Here is an 18330-nt window from a genome sequence, read left to right on the forward strand (position 1 = left end):
CCCCCCTTTGACATGGAGTCTGGAATAATAATTTTCAAGGGCCATTTTTCCCCCGACTACTACAGAGGGGGTGAAGGTACGTGTGCTTTCTTTTCCTAGGTATAAATACTAGATGAGAAACAAGTGATCTTTAAATGTACAGCAGGTTACTTTATGTGATCTATAAATGTTCAAGTCACTTAAGTGATCTGGAACAGCTCCCCCAGGTCACTCAAGTGGTCTGTGAATATGGGGGGGGGGGGGGCGAGAATTTAACGCTTATAGTCGATTCTTGCAAAATTAGGTTTGGGATCACGGGGCACATCAGATGACTCTGGAAGGCCACGTTTTGCCCGCCTGTCATGGGTTGAGCATGTGTGATGTATAGGATACCATGGGCTGCATTCTATCTTCAAATGCACTCATTGCTTTAAGGAGTTATTTAAGTATCAGCATTGGGGGTTCCGGTTTTCTGGGGAAAAGGGGGGGGGGGTTTGGATGATGCTTACTCATCAACCACCCTTTATGAAAATATGCAATATTTATTAATAGCATCTTACTCTGTGCGCCAAAAACGAGAAAACCCTTTCGATAGTTATTGAAATTTTATTAACACATCAAGACAAATACAGGACAGGATACATGTCCTGGATCATGAAAATGTTTTGAGATACATTGTTGATTACTTTTTGCAAAGAGCTTCTAACCATGTTAACATTAGTCTTATAGTCACCACCAGGGTTTAAGCTGTCGCATTTTTCGCAAACTGCGAAAGAAAATCTTAGAATGCGAAAGAAGTGGTAGCCACTTTCGTAAAAATGCATACAGGAGGTACGGAACGAGTAGACATCCAACCATCATTCATTACACTAGCATTGTAGCATTTTGCTAAAGCTTTTCTCCTCATTTTCGCTTTTTTGCGAAAGGAATTTTTTATCTAGCTTAAACCCTGGTCACCACCCCAAACTGTGATAGCATATTGTATAACTGGCAGTACCCAAGCGAAATAGATTGATCGAAGAAAGACTGGGGAGACAATATTTTTTAATGTATGGATTCTAATGTTGATAAACTTTAATTTATTACTTATAGAAACAGCATGGGATTTCCATTGAAGATAATACCAGATTGGGCACCTTAATTAACATTCTCCCCTATTGATAAGTCCCATACAGAGACATTTTAGTGATCCCTGAATATTTTGCGGATCCAAGTGATCTAGAAATGTGTCACGCATCATTCATGTGATCCGTAATTATGCTGTGGATCACTTCTGGTAATCTGGTTCCTTTCTCATTAATCTGGGAATGGCCCACATGTAACTTGAGTGATGTAAAACTGCACCGGAGCCACAAAAGTGCTCTAAAACTGTGACATGGCAATCAAGTTATCTTTAAATGTGCCACAGATCACTTAAGAGTTATGGAGCTGTGTCGCGGGTCACTTAGGTCACATTTACAAAATTAGGTTTGGGGGGGAGACCAAGACTTTATTATATATGGCTTTAGAGGGTGGGTCGCAATGAAATTTTGAGTTCTTCAAATAGCATCGAAATTAACAGCATATTTAAGAGTATTTTCTTTCCGAAATTGTAGTTTTTTGCATTAAAAATTTTTTCGGATCATTTCGGGGGTGTGGCACATAAACCTGATTCCCCTCCCCCCACCAATATGCATTGGAAAATAGGGTACAGAGCTGATAAAATTTGGCTGACAAGGGGTGGGGTCAAAAATGGCTATAATTTACTAACGTAATATTTGAACGGCCCCCTAAGTAGTGTGAAGGGGGAGTGAGCATATATTAATCTTAACACCTGTTTCCGAAGTGCTTGCTCATTTGCACGTGTAATACATTAAAATGGTATATATATATATATATTTAATAAATCATCTCATATTTTTACATATACTCCCATAATCTCTCATCTGATCAAGTGGCCCAACGGCCGCTATCGCCGGCTTCTTCCTGCTCAGGTATTTTGTACAAACTTCACGGATGACACCAGCATTTATAGAGTCGATCCTAGCCTCCATTTCGGGGAGAGCGATACGTCGCCCATAGTTCAACATCTGCCTACCGATATCTTCGAATATTGCAGTCGAACCGTCCAACAAGAGAAGCGAGTTCGTCATCAGTAGATGCTTGGCCCTCTGCACCTCCTCCTCCGTTACTGACGTGCACAGCCTGTGCCACTCGTCCTGGACAGCCGCCAGCATGTCGTTGATGGTGCTGCCATCGCAGACTATATATATGCCCCAGAGGCCAGTATCCTTGTAACACGTGTTGAAGGAGAGATAGTTATGACAAAGGTTTCTCGAGCGAGACTCGATGGAGAGTTTACTCGAGACGTTCGAACCGCTCCCATGAGACCTATCGAAATTCCCGATGAGGATGTTGCTGATGAGAAGCGGTATGCTATCTGGGTTGACCCAGCCACAACCCTCAACAGCGAATGCGATGTGAGCTATAGGCATGGAACTATCTGAATGACGGTGCTCACTGCCGGTGAACTTACAGGACTCGACATTGTCCTCGACGAGACTGGAACCCCTCAGGTTCCCAAAGTACTTCTCAGCTAACTTGACGAGATGGTCGTGGTCGATGCCGCCGGCACCCACGAGGACCATCTTGGAAGCAACGTAGTGGTTAGTCTTATACGCCACGAGGTCATTGCGAGAAATACGCTTGATGTTCTCGATGGGACCCAGGATGGTTCGACCGAGTGCGGTGTCTTGGAAAGCGGTGGCGTGCAGGTGGTCGAAAACCAGCTCCTGCAGGTTCATCTCTATCTCCTGCATCTCCCTCAAGATGACGCCACGCTCCACCTCGATCTCCGACACCCCGTACTTGCTGCTCTGGATGATGTCCGCGAGGATGTCGACAGCCCTGTCGGTGTCCTTAGACAGGCACTTTGCCTGGAATATCGTCTGCTCCCTGGACGTGCAGGCGTTCAGATGGGCGCCCATGTTCTCGACCTCCAACTCCAGCGCTGTTTGAGACCTGTTGGCGGTGCCCTTGAAGGCCATGTGCTCGAGGAAATGGGCCACGCCGTTGTTGTGCTCGGTCTCGTGCCTGCTACCAGCGTCTATCCACAGGCCGACGGTGCACGTCGGGTATCCGGAGTCTTCGGTTGCGATCCGCAGTCCATTGGATAACCGACTCAGTTTCGTCTCGGGGACGTTGAGGATCCTCCGAGCTGTTGCCGTCGAGTATCGCTGCCCGCCATTCGACAACACGCGAAGGAACGGAGAGAATTTCGCAGACAACATCGCCATTGCACCAGAAATAAACAATCACCGTTTCGATATTGGTAGTGATGATGATGCAATTCTCTCTCACTTTTGCGGAAATCAATGTGTAATCAAAAAGACCATATATTCCTTATTTCGCGGGACAGACCCGGTTTTTGTTGACCATATTTTGAACAAATGCGTCATTCCATGGATGCATAAACTTACGAATTCACGACTGTAAAAAAGTTTTAAAGATGTTTGTTTAGTTCATTTGATAAAATATTCATTTCCTACTGAAACGACAAGTCACGAAATGAATAATTTTTGGTCTCAAAAAAAAGCGGGACTCATGGTTACGTTAATCTTCCAGATCGTTTCATGTCACATTTTTGTCGGTTGTAGGGCTACAAGAGCTTATTCGTTACTTCATTCCTCAAATCTTTCCCAGGCTCTTTTTTTTTTTATTTTCATATCGTAACACATCTGTGTTTACAATCGACCCTTTTAAATTGGATATTCAAATTTTATTATCTCGTGTAATTATTATGAAAGATGATTATAAACGTGGCGTTTGTTTGAAAGTATTTTAAAACCGAAACTTTAGAGTAATATCCCCAGGTATGCAATATTAAGGGAATATTTAGAGTTTTTTTCCCTCTTCTAAGATCTAGGTTGCTTAATTTATATTATTTTTATGAGAAAATGCATGTTTTTTGCATAGAGTTTTTACTCTTACAATTATGGATAAATCATAAGCGATCAATTATTTGGTATGTGAAGTCACTGTGTAAGGAGAATAATTGCGCAATGCAAAATTCGTTATTGAATTATTAATGAAAATTTTATGAGCCCTATAATGGGTATAACGATTGGATATGTTCACGATTTCCCACGTGCTTTGCCGTCGAGTCAGTGCGTGCCAAGACTTGCAGCACATTAACATGGGAGTATTTATGAATTTGCATGCCCTTCTACCATTCTAGTGTAATTTTCTTGATCATTTCCTCGAATTTGCCACCCTGTGCTGTAACCCGCTTGGACTCTCCCCCACTCCTGCAAGTATATTTATGTCTCTTAAGTCACTCATTTGGTCACTCCCATGCTCACACTCTCTCTAAGTTGCTCTACGTTCTTGCACACTGTTTTGGTCGATTACATACCCCAGTGGGGCGCGGTAACCCAGGTCGATAAAATACCAAAAGATGTTTAGTGGTGTCGCGAGTTCGATACCCTGTTTGTGTCCTTCAGAAACTTTCCTGACACAGGGGTACAACGGAAACGGTGGTATGACCACAGAAAAACATTGCTACCGCAGCAAGTCTCCCTATCAAGGGGTTAGCGCACTAACCTCTCGATGAGTATAAAAAAAAACAAGGCTGCTGTTCGGATTTTACAATAAATTGTAGGTCCTGGTCTAATTAACCTTCGTGTGTAGAAAATGACCGTGGTGCGAAAAAATTATCAATGATCAATATACCCCAATATCACACTATATGGTTGGTGTATTGGTCTGGTACAACAGATGCTGTAGGTCACTCTTTTGGTTGCTCAATGACATGGTTTCTTGCTTTATAGGTTGTTCTTTTGATCAATTTACACTTTTGCACTGCTCTAGGTTCTTCTTTTGGGTCCTTCTCATGCTTACCTGTGCTCTAGATCACTTTTTTGGTCATTCACATGTTTGCTCGAATTCCAAGTCCTACTCGTGTGCATAGTCTCTAGATTATTCTTTTTGTCACTCTATCGATCTAGTCCTTTACTGTCTCTCTTGAGTGTATCAAGGGCCCCTGGGTAAATTGATAATTTTGAGTCCCTATTTGGTTAGAAAAACTTGTCCATGACCAATTTACACACTTACACTTGAGAATTTTTAACTGGATAACTCTTGTTCAATTACATACTTGCACTCTTGGTTGCTCAGTGACATGGTTCCTTGCTTTGTAGGTCACTCTTTTGATCATCTTACACATGCTCTAGGTTCTTCTTTTGGTCCTTCACATGTTTGCCTGTGCTCTAGATCAGTGGTGCGCAAACCATTTATTCACAGCCCCCTGGGGGGGGGGGGTCACACGAGATTCTCCAAAATAAAAACTTCCAAATAAGAAATTCGTTTTTATTCAAAAATATGTCAAAACTAAAGAATGCCTTTATTCAGCTGAGCTAATTACCATGCATCATACTATGTAATTTTACCACAAATTCTACTTCTATTATATCGGCTCTGTCATTCCATAATCATGAATGTGCAATGTCCTTGCAAAAAAAAAGAACGTGGAAAATGAGACGCTATAATGTTTACTCTATCGAAGATGTTTTCCTAAAATGTTTTGTAACATGTTTCAATAGGGATACAAATTTGTGTTTCAGGTACAAGTTAGATAGTAAAACAAGGTATTAAATTCAAACAGCTAATAAAAAAAACAAATTTATACATTCGTGCTTCTGGCATGTGGCGATTATAGAGAATCATCAGATTTCAAAATTACATATTTCTTAAAAATTAAAAATACAGAATATATAGAATGATAAATAATATGTGAATATATGGGGAAAATGTAGCTACGTTTTATGAACAATTTTGTAAATGGTCGATTTCAAGTGTAGAGTAATTTTGAAACCTGATGATTCTTTCTTAATCACACTGTGTATGAAAATCAAAGACCATACACTTCGCTACACTTCCATCTTGCATAAAAGACACTAAGTACATTAGAAAAATGGATATTTATATGATATTTAAAAAAATCATTCTGAAAAGCGCTTTCAGAACAGCACATTTGCTGGCAAAAAATCGGTATGTCCCAGAAAACAAGGACACATGGTCAGCCTATGGGGGAGGGGTCGCCGATAAAATTTTGGTCAAAATGGGGTCACTGTTCAAAAAGTTTGTACAACTGCTCTAGATCACTTTTTTGGTCTTGACCTAGAGAGCGAGGGACCAGGTCTGTGGGCAATCATAGGAGTGATCAAGAACGTGCTTGCAAGCATGTGAGTGACCAAAGAAGTGACCCACAGACAGGGTATATTGACCAGGATGGGGGGGGGGGGCTAAGCTGGATGCTTCAAATTCACCACCCTGGTGAATTTGAAGAGTGACTGGTCCAGAAAATTGGACTAGAATGGGTGAAGGGCTGCAAAATTTGTATAGCCCACAAGCGGCAAAACAATAAATCCAGGTCTTGGTACTTGTTTATTATCAGGACATTTGGCTTTGGAGGGGAAAAAAGAAATCTAATAAGTCTTATGTGGAATTGTTTTGATGGTTGATAAAAAAAAAGTGTTGTTACTCGAATTACAAGCATGAATAGGAACTGTACGCTGTTATCAAAAGGTGATTTCTAAATCACATCATTTGAATAATCGTTACCAAACAGAGGTGGATTCATATCTTCGGCACCTGCAGGCTATTCAGATTTTGTCCACATATTACTAAAATTTGCTGCCTCTCAGAATTTTTCATCATCCTGAGTTATAGCTTGTTTGGTCTTCCCATCATTGATACGCATTTGGTGCCAATGGTAAACCTGATAATCATATCCTCTGAGGAAATCTGAGCATTGATAGAGTGTTGGTTTATGGAACCCCCCCCCCCCCCCCCCCCCCGTCATTGCACCCCTGATGTCCTTGGTACATTTTGCTTGCCTTGACCATATGAGTGAACGAGTAGGTGTGTGACTGGATGAGTGAATATACAGATAACCAAGTGAGATGGTTTGAGTGTCCAGGTGACCGAATGCGTGAACATACCAGTGATGGTATGAGTGTTCAAGTTAATAACTGGATTAGTGATCATATGAGTGCCCATATCAGTGTCCAAGTTAGTAACTGGATTAGTGATCATATGAGTGCCCGTATCAGTGTCCATGCAAGTGGGTGACTGAATGAATGACCATACAAGTAATCATAAGAGTGAGTGACCCAGTGAGATCCCTAGTGAGTGACCATATGAGTGATCAAGTGAGTCTGGCATTTACCCCTAGACATTTTGCCTGCACTGACCATATGAATGACCCTGTGATTGACCAAGTGGGTGACTGTCATTCACGTACTTGGTCACCCATACAGTCGAAATTTATGTGGGGAAGTATCCACGGGCAAAATGTTGACACACCTCAAGATTTTTTTCTCAGAAAAAGATTTTTAAAACTTGGCATGGTATTTTATTCCAAGTTAGCTTTCTTATTTTATTTTTCGCAGCTATCTCTATTTTCTTGATATTCATTTGATTACCTCTCACTTAGGATGTTGGAGCCTGAAGGTGGATTCTCCAGTATTGAAGAGGAGAGAGATTACTACAAAGACTTGGCGATGAAGTTTCACAAGAAGTGAGTTACATGTTAATATTTATATAAACAAAAAAGTTTTAAACATGGATACATTAATTAGCAAAGTATTAACCACTTGTGATACATTAGCCGAAGTTATTCCATCTTCTTGAATCATTGCTCAGTATACTGAAACTACTCAGACCTATGTAGCACCTGTCAGTATAGACCTACTGACACTATTCCAACCTACGTATCGCCTGTTCTGGAGGATGTATTTCATTGAAACTTGATATATATATGATATGCACTGTGCTGCCAATCAAGGATGTCAATGTACATACAAGAAGGAAAACAACACAGAGAGAGAACAAAAATAAAACACTCATAGAAAAAAATCAGTGAATTATTGAGGCGGGAGAGACGATGTCATAGGGGAGGGGGGAAAAACCACATGCAGAAAAAATAAAAATAGGTACAGTATTACAAAATGGTTCAGTATCAAATGGTTGAGGGAGATATTACATCGGGGTGGGGGGAGAATAAAGAAAAATATCATGTAATGACCGGGACTGGCCTGGGACAGGGTGGGGAAATTAATTGTGGATTTTGATGAGAACATGATTATTTTAATAATATTTTCAATGTAGTAGAATGGTGTTGCAACAGAATTCTCGAGAAGGGTTTGAAAAGAGTCTCCAAAAATTTTCGAGTTCGTAAATGTTAAAGTTATATTTAATGATTATAGTCTTGAAAATGTGTTAATGCGCATTACATCCTGATGTTCTAGGTATAATGAAACCAACATGGAGCTCGAAGAATTCCAAGAAAGCAGCAGAGAGTTTGAGGCCGAACTGGAAGCTCATCTCGAGCAGACAGAAGCTAGAAACAAAGAGTTGAATGCTGTGGTCAGCCGTTTGAGTCTTGATTATGAAATTTTGCAGGTCTGTGTGAATGTAGGCTATATATTTTTTTTATAATCCTGCAAACACGATATAATTGCTAAAATCATTTTAGGTTTTTCAAAATTGGGTGTCTTTAGGCAAGATTTCCTTAATCTGGATACGTGCCAAGTTGATGAATTCTCCGTGAAAAATTTGGCTGCTTTTCCTACTACCCATCATTTCTCAAGAATTAAAGCTTTAGCAACCCTTATGGGATACAGAATAATGATACTGACTACATTAATGGTTTTTGTATTACGGCACTGAACGAAACAAATTTAGGTTGTTAGATAACACTATATTCAGTTAATTTGTATGTCGAAAAATAATTTATTGGAGCAATAAAGCCAAATCAAATCCGGTATCAGTGATTGACTATGAATTCCACAAACGGAATCTATTTTTATTTGTTTATTTTGGCACTCGTGAGATTGCCATCTACAAAAATCAAAATTTGCTCTGCTTTACTTGAACCATTTTAAAAGAGCGGTTCTTTAAACAAAAATCTCGGAAATTTTATTTAACACGCAATCATTTTTCCGTTATTTAATTTCCATTTTTTTACCTTACCAGGAGAAATTCCAGAAAAATCAGACGGAGAGTCGCAAGCAAGTCTCAGATCTAGAAGATGAGCTGTCGAGGGTCAAAGTGCAACGAGATGACCTTCAGAAATATATCAGAGAGCTTGAGCAGCTGAATGACGACTTGGAGAGGGCAAAAAGGTTATTTAGAATGCTCTTTATTTTGTGTTCGCCCCTTCCCTCACAAACGGATTTATAATACAGTTATGTATTAATTCACTTATGAAGTGAAACCCAGACCTGCCAACTCTCCGGATTTAGTCGGGAGACTTCGGATTTGTTTATAATTTCTCCGCTCTGAGACATTTTTAGAAATTTTTCCTAATTTTTTTCAAAAAAGGGGTGAAGGGTAGGGAAATTATAGTTGCCAGATGAGAGATCACTGACAGCAAAAATCGTGCAACTCTTGTCGGACAGGGTCAAGCCTAGGTCCTCCCAGTGCGAGTCCGAACCAGCGACTGAAAAACACTGCCCTATCTATTTAAAATCATCCGGAAATTATTTGAATCAAATATTCTATATCTCCAGTGCCGAACCATGAGTAGGCCTTGTTTTAAATATCCTTCTCAAAGGCAGATTTTTTTGTACCAAAATGGTTGTGTGTGTGTTTTTTTACAGTGATAATTCAGCTAATGAACGTCTCAGCTTACAAATTTTTTGGCTAAGAAATATTTTTTCAGCTGACGAATACAGATTCAACCTACAGATTCAATTCTGTCAATGTGCGTAAACATGAAAAATTCTCGCGAATTATTTTAAATTAATGTCATTTGTGGCTTAGGAAGTTATGTCAAACAGTAACCTATATTTATCTTTCAGAAAACTTTTGAGCCGTTTTATGCAAAATTAATAAGTACACTAGAGACAATGTTGCTTTTTGAAAAAAAATTCCAGACAATTTTTTATTGCATGTGGCAAGGCTTTCTAGTGTCAAACTGATCAGTCTAGTCATTCCAGGAGATAATCTTTGCCATCTGTAACAGGAAGGTTGTTCACACACTGGTGATGGAAGTGTTCGAACCCATATCCCATACAGGGGTGGGGCTAACAAGGCTCTAACCTGGGATGATTCTTTTTTTTCGCACTTTCTTTCTTTCAAACTGAGCACAACTAAAGTCGATCATCATGGGCAATTTACTATCGATTAAGTTGTGCCGGAAGTGTGAGTTTGTGTACCTAAACAGTCTGAGTGCATATATAGTGTTGGGTGTGAATTTTTAATTTTTATCTACATTATTTTCAAATTCTGTGTGAAGTGTATTGTTGTCCGTTGCACTCTGTGGCAAGATTTTTTTAACGGGGAGATTATAGCTCACATTTGCACCTCAAAGTTGGGATCCACAAAAACCCAACTTCGGCCAACCACCAGTGTGGTGGCAGTAGGGTTTGAACCTGGGTCCTCACAATGCAAGTCCGTTACTCAAGACCACCATAGCGGCAGTTTTTCACACTAAAAATTCACTATAGTGGAGCCCTTTAAAAATTTGATCAGGATCCAACCAAAGATCCTAGCCTGGAGGCTCTGCTGCAGTATGTGGGGCTATGTTCTGACTCACAGTGAAAATGTATTTTAGAGGAAAGGAATGTGACAGAAAAAGCTGTACTTCTGCTGGACAATGCTCACGCTGCAAGTGCCTTGGTTAGAGACAAGTGCATAACTGTCCAAAACATTATTTTAAAAAAAGGGAGTTCAATTGACAGATTTTCAAATTCTCCTCCAGCAAAGAGACACGGGCCAGCTTCTGATGAAGAATCAGCGTCTGACAAGTTTACTTTGAAGGTATGGAAGAAGACTATGCTTTATAAGTTCCAACTAAAAATGTTGTGTTAATACTGTAGAATAAAAGAAAAAAATGTCTTCAGTTTTTTATTCTCCTTTAAATTCTTCATTCGGTTATCAAGATGTTTATCCTTGCCTTTGGTTAGAACTTATCTTCAAATTTTAGGTAGCATTCAGAACGAGCAAAACTATTTTTAATAGAAACCCTATATGGGAAATCTTGTTTTGGCTAATGAACATAATTTCGGAACAAATCACCTTTGTTAGCCGAGGTTTCTATGTATTTGTGACTGATTGATAGTGTAAATGATTAAAGTCAGGTTGATATTAAGTGTATAATCTGTCATTCATTAATTTTTTTTCTTCTATTACTTCGTCAGGGCAACTGTCTCTTCACTAGAAGATTTTGAATCGAGACTTAATCAGGCCATAGAGAGGAACGCATTTCTTGAAAGTGAACTCGATGAGAAGGAAGCGCTGAAAGTCACAGTGCAGAGACTGAAAGATGAATCTAGAGGTATATATTATTTTTTTCCCCATATTAGAAATAATTTGCAGCGTATACAGTAAAACTAGTCTCATAGGATTTGTCAAACCCTGCTGTATATGATCATATTAAACTATTTGACAGCTCTCTTCTAATACATTTTTGATGAACGTTTACTGGTGAAACCGATACGTGATTTTGGTGTGTTATCTAAACAAGATGATTTTTGTGTAATTATGTAGATCTTCGTCAAGAAATAGTTCACCAGACAAACAAACCTGTATATGATGGACACTGTGATAAAAATGAAAAAGTAGAAAGGATATCGACCATAGATTCAAACAAAATCAGTGCAGAGCTGCAAGATTCTAGCCCCGTCAGAAGTAAGTGAAAATTTAAACAGTCAGAAATGTTCATAACAAAGTCAGAAAAAAAAAACCGATGAAAATATTTGTTATATACATACTTACGCAATACAAAATTCACGGGAAATGGAAAAACTTTGTTGTATGTGAAAATTTTTGTGATATCCATGTTCGTCATAAGCTAGTCTGACCGTTCTTGCACTCACCGTCTCTAAGAGCATACCCCTGGAAAATGCATCTTTGTTTCCAAAGAGTAATATCAAGTATAGAATTATTGTTATACAGTGAAACCTGTCTAAGATGTACACTGTATGAGGTGGAAACCTGTCCTAAATGGAATCAAAATATAATCTGTTCAATGATTTGTGCTTTTATTTGCACCTTTATTAGTCCATAATGCTTTTTTATCAATCAATAATTATAATTATTTAACACTTGAAGGCAATTTTTTTATTACAATTGGGGTCATTCAAGTATTACGTCAGCATCGGGGGGGGGGGGGTTTGGATTTCCTGACTTGATGACAAGGTGGGAAGCGGGTGTTTGGATGATGCTTACTTCATCAACCACCCTTCATGAAAATATCAAATATTCTTAATGGCATCATACTCTGTGCACCAAAAACGAGAAAAACCTTTTGCTAGTTTGGGCACCTGAACTAATATTCTCCCTATTGATAAGTCCTCTACAGAGCCACTATAGTGATCTCCAAATGTTTTGTGGATCCAAGTGCTCTTGAACTGTGCCGTGGGTCACCCAAGTGATCTTAAAATGTGCCACTTAGTTCATTTTTACAAAATTAGGTTTAAGGTGGCATGCCACATCAGATAATCCCCCAGGGCCGCATTTGGTCCGCAGGCTGAGGGTGTACCATATATGGCTTAGAGGGTGGATTACAATGTATTTCTTAAAAAGAAATTTTGAGTTCTTTGCCTTCAAATGGCATTGAAATTGACAGAAATCGATTATATTAACATATAGAGGTACTTTCTCTTGAAATTTTAATTCTTTAAAAAAAATTTTTTTCATTAAAAAAATAAATTTTTGCTCACCCCCCCCCTCGCCCACATATGTCTCTGATCCCACCAATATGTGTTAGGAGGTAGAGATGACAAAATTTTGCTGACGGGAGGGAGGTAAAAAGTGGCTAAAAATTTGCTGACATAGTACTTGAACGGCCCCCATTGTTTAATAATTATAGTTAATAATTGATAATTGTGATTAGCCAACGCAGCAAGTGCATCATGACCCCACACCTACTTAATCAGTGTCAGGAAATAAGTTCATTGTAGTTAATGAATTTATCAGTTAATTATTTATTACAAATAATTATAATTAACCATTAATCATTGTTAATAAACAATTACAATTTTTAATTCCTAATAACTATAACATCAGAAACTAACGTAATTCTCAATGGGCAATTAATTCATGAATAACGAGCTATTAATTAATTTACTCCGAACAGTATGAACTTGAATCAATTCATTTTTCAATGATAATTTATTTATGACTTGACATCAGGAAGCAATAAGTTTGTGGTGGTAAATTAAATTCATCATTTAATTATTAATTAATTATTGTTAATTATAATTACTAATTCATTAATAAGCATCAGAAACTAGTTCATGATGGTTAAAGTCCGAAATGAAAATGTTAATCGCGTATTTCTTTCACCTACTCGCCTACTACCGTAAAATTTATACAGTAAAACCCCTCGTAACGGTCACCCCACTTTTACTCTTAAATAATAATTTCCCCTTGTGTAATAAATGCATGCACATTATATTTATTGGCAGTCATTTTATCGAAATTTTGAAGGAAAAAAAATTAGCTTTGTTAAGAGAATTCTCATATTTGGACAATAAAAAAATCATATCCATTTTGTAATAACGTGAGCCATTGCAACAAAAATACATCAGGTTAGAAAATGCTAATGAAATTGTATTAATCAATTGAAAGCACAAGACTTATGTACTGAATTCTCCAATATTAAAGATCAGAACTCTATAACGCAATTTTTAGTAAACAAAAACCATTGCCAAAACTTCAAAAAGGGCAGAACAGCTGAGTCAGGACGTTACATTGGATTAATTGGTCTTTGTAGGTCATTTATATGGGATAAATGGGGGAAATATATTTGGAACTGTTTGTATGGATTGTTATAATGGAATGGGCGCAATAAAAAGCATCGATTGTATATAGAAGTTTCATAATATCTTTATTGTAGAAATATACATATTTTTTGTTATGGGTTCTGTGAGTACTGGATTTCCCTATAGGCAGGCTGCCGCCTAGAGCCCCGAGATTTGCAGATGCCTTAAAAATCTTTTTTTTTTTTTTGGAGAAATTAATTACTGTTATTTGTTGGAGAAGAAGGTAATGGGGCCCATTTACACTCAATAGCCTGGGCCCAGGGCTGTCATTTCAACTTTTTCCGGGGGGGGGGGCAAAGAGCATGTACTAAAGGTACGCATATATATTTGTACCATCTGTAGTGTATTTTCTAAAGCCGGGGGGGGGGGGTGGGGCTTTATGAGTGTCAACTGTTTTTTGATCCACATTCAGAATTTTCCAATATTTTGGTTATTAATAGGACCCAAGACCAGATTTAGGTTCTATTAATAACCAAAATATTAGAAAATTCTGAATGTGGATCAAAAAACAGTTGACACTCATTATTGCACCCCCCCCCCCCCGCCACTTCATCCATCAAAAACTGACATTATATTGGGTGGTAGTTGTATCAAAAGAAAAACCATACAAGGTAGTTGTTATATGAAAACATTTGAAACTTATCCTGTCGTTATAACGGAATGGTCATCATAATGAGCATCGACTATGTAATGTAAAGTGAATGGCTCCTTTTCGATTTTAAATCTTGGTGCAGTTATATTGCACCAAGTCCATAATATTGTCATTTTCTAAATTTTATTCTTTCATCTACAGATTCTATCTCTGCTTTAAATCAAATAAACACGGCCACAATACCTTTCACTCCATCGTCTAGGATCACTGCTTTGAATATAGTTTCTGATTTGCTGAGAAAAGTCGGGGTAAGTCAAGTCTTCTGTTGAAAGTTTGGTCTGTTGCATATTAATTACTCAGATGCACCCGTGATTTGTTTTTCTTTTAGGTGAAAGTATTTTTTCGCCCCTTCATGAATCCGTTTGCTTAGAGTGTTATTTATAATGTGTTGGTTTTTCCCCCCTTCCCATTCAGGCACTCGAATCGAAGCTGGCTTCTTGTAGAATATACGTCAAAGATACTTCTCCCAAAGGGGACAAAGAAGAGATTGGAAGCCTTGGATCACCTGTGTGAGTATAAGTTTCATCCTGAAGTATATTATTAATGTCCACATTAAAATCAACCTGCATTTCTGGACATATTGGTCACTCATCACAAACAAAATTTTTCTACCACTGTCTTTCAAAAACAGTTTGAAGTTTCTTTACCCCCACACAACCTTTCTACGCATCCTCTCACACAAAAATACTTTGCATTCTATGCATTCATGTCGTAAGCTATTAAGATCTGCTGTTAGGGTTAAAGATCAGTTTAGGTTTGGTTATGGAGGTATTCCCAGACACTACTTGCGGATGAATACAATAATCCTCAAAGCTATAGGGATAGATCGGATCTTCCTCTTTGACAATCTACACAGCAAATTAATCAGAAATACCTCCATAACCAAACCTAAACACAAAACCTTAATAATTTCACCTTTCTTCCCAGAAACCAACCAATGTATTGCAAAAAATTCTCCGAAAATATAATTCTTCCTCCATCAATAAAATCAGCTTCTCTAAACTGAAAGATGGCATTGATGGACTCGACAACTGGGGCATCTACAGCATTTCATGCCAATGTGGATTATCATATACGTCAAACTAAATGTGCCCTTAAATGTCGTTTACATAAACAAGCATAGAAGATACGAAACAAACCAAGACTTTAACTGCTCATCCATCACCCAACATTGCGGGTTCTTTGATCATAAATTTGATTTTTCATGAGCTAAAATTATTCAAAAATGCCCTCGCCATTTGACTTGGACTTACACGTATCATTAAACATCTATAAAAACTCACACCAACTCGTCAATGACCTAGCTAGCACACACCACTCTTCTCAAAAATCTGGCAAGTTTCTGCAATAATTTTTTCCTCCATCATCACTATCACGTTCTCCTCTGTAATTGGCTTCTCCCATTTTTCATCATCCTCCTTCTCACATGGCTGTCATTTTCATTTTGACTCTTTGTCCTGAACAGTGAGTAACTCCCGCTATATGGAGTTTTTGCTATGAAGGAAAACTTTATACTTGTTGCTACTATGGCTACTGAAGAAGGAACTTGGTACAGTTCTGAAGCGTGTGCAACTATAGTTCTCTTCGTATTTTGGGTTTATTCATGTTGTATTTTGTTAATGTCCACAGTTATATACTTGAAATTTTGTAATGCAGTTAAAGTCTGTTATATGAGATGATACAGTAGCGGGAAAAATTGCTGCTGCTCTCCTTATTATTGTCCCTGATCTCTCATTATCAGTAATAGGTATCTTCAACTCTAGCTTGGTGATGGTTTAAATCTCTCATTTGATTATGAGATTCGCAAGATAAACCATACTTGTTATATCAGACTTCTGCTGTAACTTGTAAAAACCCATTAAAATAGGCGTACAGGGTGATTGTAGTTAATGTTGCAATTTCAAAATGCTGTGAAATAAGAACCACTGCTCAAAATGACTTGAAAATTTGCATGAATACTCCTGAAGCAATAGAATTTTGTTTAGCGAAGAAAACTTGAAAACTTACCAATGGGTGGTGCTCTACTCATGAAACACTGGAAATTCACTTCTAGAATGGAAGCAATAGTCAGCCAGGGCAAAATTTTGATCTTCAAACTCGTAGCAGAAACATATATAGAACATTCCTTGTGTAATTTGTGGGTGTTTGCTTTGAGACGAATTATCAAATTTTGTGAGTCATTTTGCCTGGGGTTGACTGACCAAGAGCGCTTCCTATCTGTAAATTTTAAGGTTTTTTTTCCTTTTGCCAAACAAAATTTCATTGCTTCAGCAGATGCATTCATGTAAATTTTGAAATCATTCTGACCCGTGACTCTTATTTCACAGCATTTTGAAGTCGCAACTTGAATTATAATCATCCTGTATGTAAGAGCATTTCATAACCCCTTGAGAACGAACTCCTCATTGTTCCATTTATTTATTTTCTCCTTTGTTGTAATTTTTACTTTATATATATATATATATATATATATATATCAACTGACAAATAATTACAAACATGATTCCTTGTAAAAAACTAACACGGAAAAATGTTTTCAGTTTTTTGATTTTGATCAATAATTATGGAGTTATACAACTATTTAAAAATTGATTACGTCACTTTTGAATCCTGTCAAATTCACAGAACGTAAACCAAACATATAACTTGGCTTTTTTGAAACTGTTTAGTAACAACATTATCAATCCTGAAAGGAATCAAGAAAGCTAAGGCTATGCAAACCAGCACTTTCCCTCAAAAGATTTGGCTTAACAGTGATAGGGTGAAATTTACTAAATTTTGGCAAAAATGCTGATTTTGGATTTAAAAAAATTTCACATATCTCTCTCTCTCTCATTTGGCTAACACTTTACATAACTGGTGATAAATTTGCCTATATAGTGGGCAAAGGTGACATGTAATAACAAGGTTATAACATCATTCTACTCGAAAAGCACCAATTGGGAAAGAAGACAATTTCTATTATTGTTTAATAGGATTTAGTTCATTTTGAAGAAACAGTAATCCACTGCTGGGGCAAAATATTTTGTTGGGTGTTTGGCACGTAACTGGTCGTTACTAAACCCGACTTATCACGAAACCAAAATGTTATAATTCCCAAAATATTCATCTAGTCCTCAAAACTTTTCTATATTAGTTTTTCACCAGGAATTGCGTGTAATTATTAGGTGGTTGATAGTATCCACTCTGTATAGCATGTAGAACATAGTCAATTTAGAATCAGCTGTTTCTTCAACAAGTTGTTATGATGTAGTCTTTGTATGAACTTGTATCATAAAAGTTTGTTTCACTGCCATATTCCCCCCCCCCCTTTCTTTCCAGGCTTGCCAAGCGCAAAAGCAAAGGTTCTCTTGCAAGCCCCAAAGACAGCATCAGCCTCATCGCGTAATGTTTTGCATTATATTTCAATTGAAAAAAAAACTAGCACCAAGCTAAACTTAAGGTGATTTGAGGACTGTAGTTCAGCACATTCAACATGTGCGGGAATGTGGAAATTGTAAAGAAACTGAAGCACACACACACACACATTTAAAAAAGAAATCAAACACTGGTTTTTAATTTCATGTTCGAAACTTGTTTGCTCTTTCTTTATGTATGCTTTGGCTGAGCCATAGTTTTATTTGCTGCTGCTGTCAGCAAACTCTTTTTCGACGAAATAAGTGAATTTTTTTTTTTTTAGCTTTTAAATACCATTTATTGTCGTTTCTTTCATTTCAGTGATAGTTTTGATTGATGCTTAAGGGATTTGTACTAATGATGAATGTTACAGTAATTTATTCTTACACATACAGTGAAATCTGCATACAAACACAAAGAGGCCCCTGAAATAATTTTAACGTTTTATAAAAGGTGCACATCTAAGCGTTAACATTGTTTGCTTCCATTCGA

At 37.7% G+C, this 18330-nt stretch overlaps 2 protein-coding genes across 2 annotated transcripts; one reads left to right on the plus strand and one right to left on the minus strand.

Moving 5' to 3' along the window:
• Nucleotides 1–565: 565 nt before the first annotated feature.
• On the minus strand, nt 566–3277 carry UQCR-C1 (Ubiquinol-cytochrome c reductase core protein 1). Its single transcript, XM_089248612.1, has one exon. The coding sequence runs from the start codon at nt 3252–3254 to the stop codon at nt 1866–1868; it is 1389 nt and encodes a 462-aa protein (XP_089104738.1). The 5' UTR covers nt 3255–3277; the 3' UTR covers nt 566–1865.
• A 409-nt stretch (nt 3278–3686) lies between these two features.
• Nucleotides 3687–18133, plus strand: LOC149070809 (nuclear distribution protein nudE homolog 1-like). Its single transcript, XM_089248847.1, has 9 exons — nt 3687–3830; nt 7454–7537; nt 8268–8421; nt 8995–9143; nt 11163–11299; nt 11512–11652; nt 14584–14690; nt 14857–14951; nt 17764–18133. The coding sequence occupies exons 2-9, from the start codon at nt 7455–7457 to the stop codon at nt 17828–17830; spliced, it is 933 nt and encodes a 310-aa protein (XP_089104973.1). The 5' UTR covers nt 3687–3830; nt 7454; the 3' UTR covers nt 17831–18133.
• The last annotated feature ends 197 nt before the right edge of the window (nt 18134–18330 follow it).

Source organism: Pholcus phalangioides, unplaced genomic scaffold (assembly GCF_987345545.1).
Source record: "Pholcus phalangioides strain wild (caught in Gottingen) unplaced genomic scaffold, Ppha-v1.0 ptg000020l_1, whole genome shotgun sequence".
In the NCBI taxonomy this organism is placed as follows: Eukaryota; Metazoa; Arthropoda; class Arachnida; order Araneae; family Pholcidae; genus Pholcus; species Pholcus phalangioides.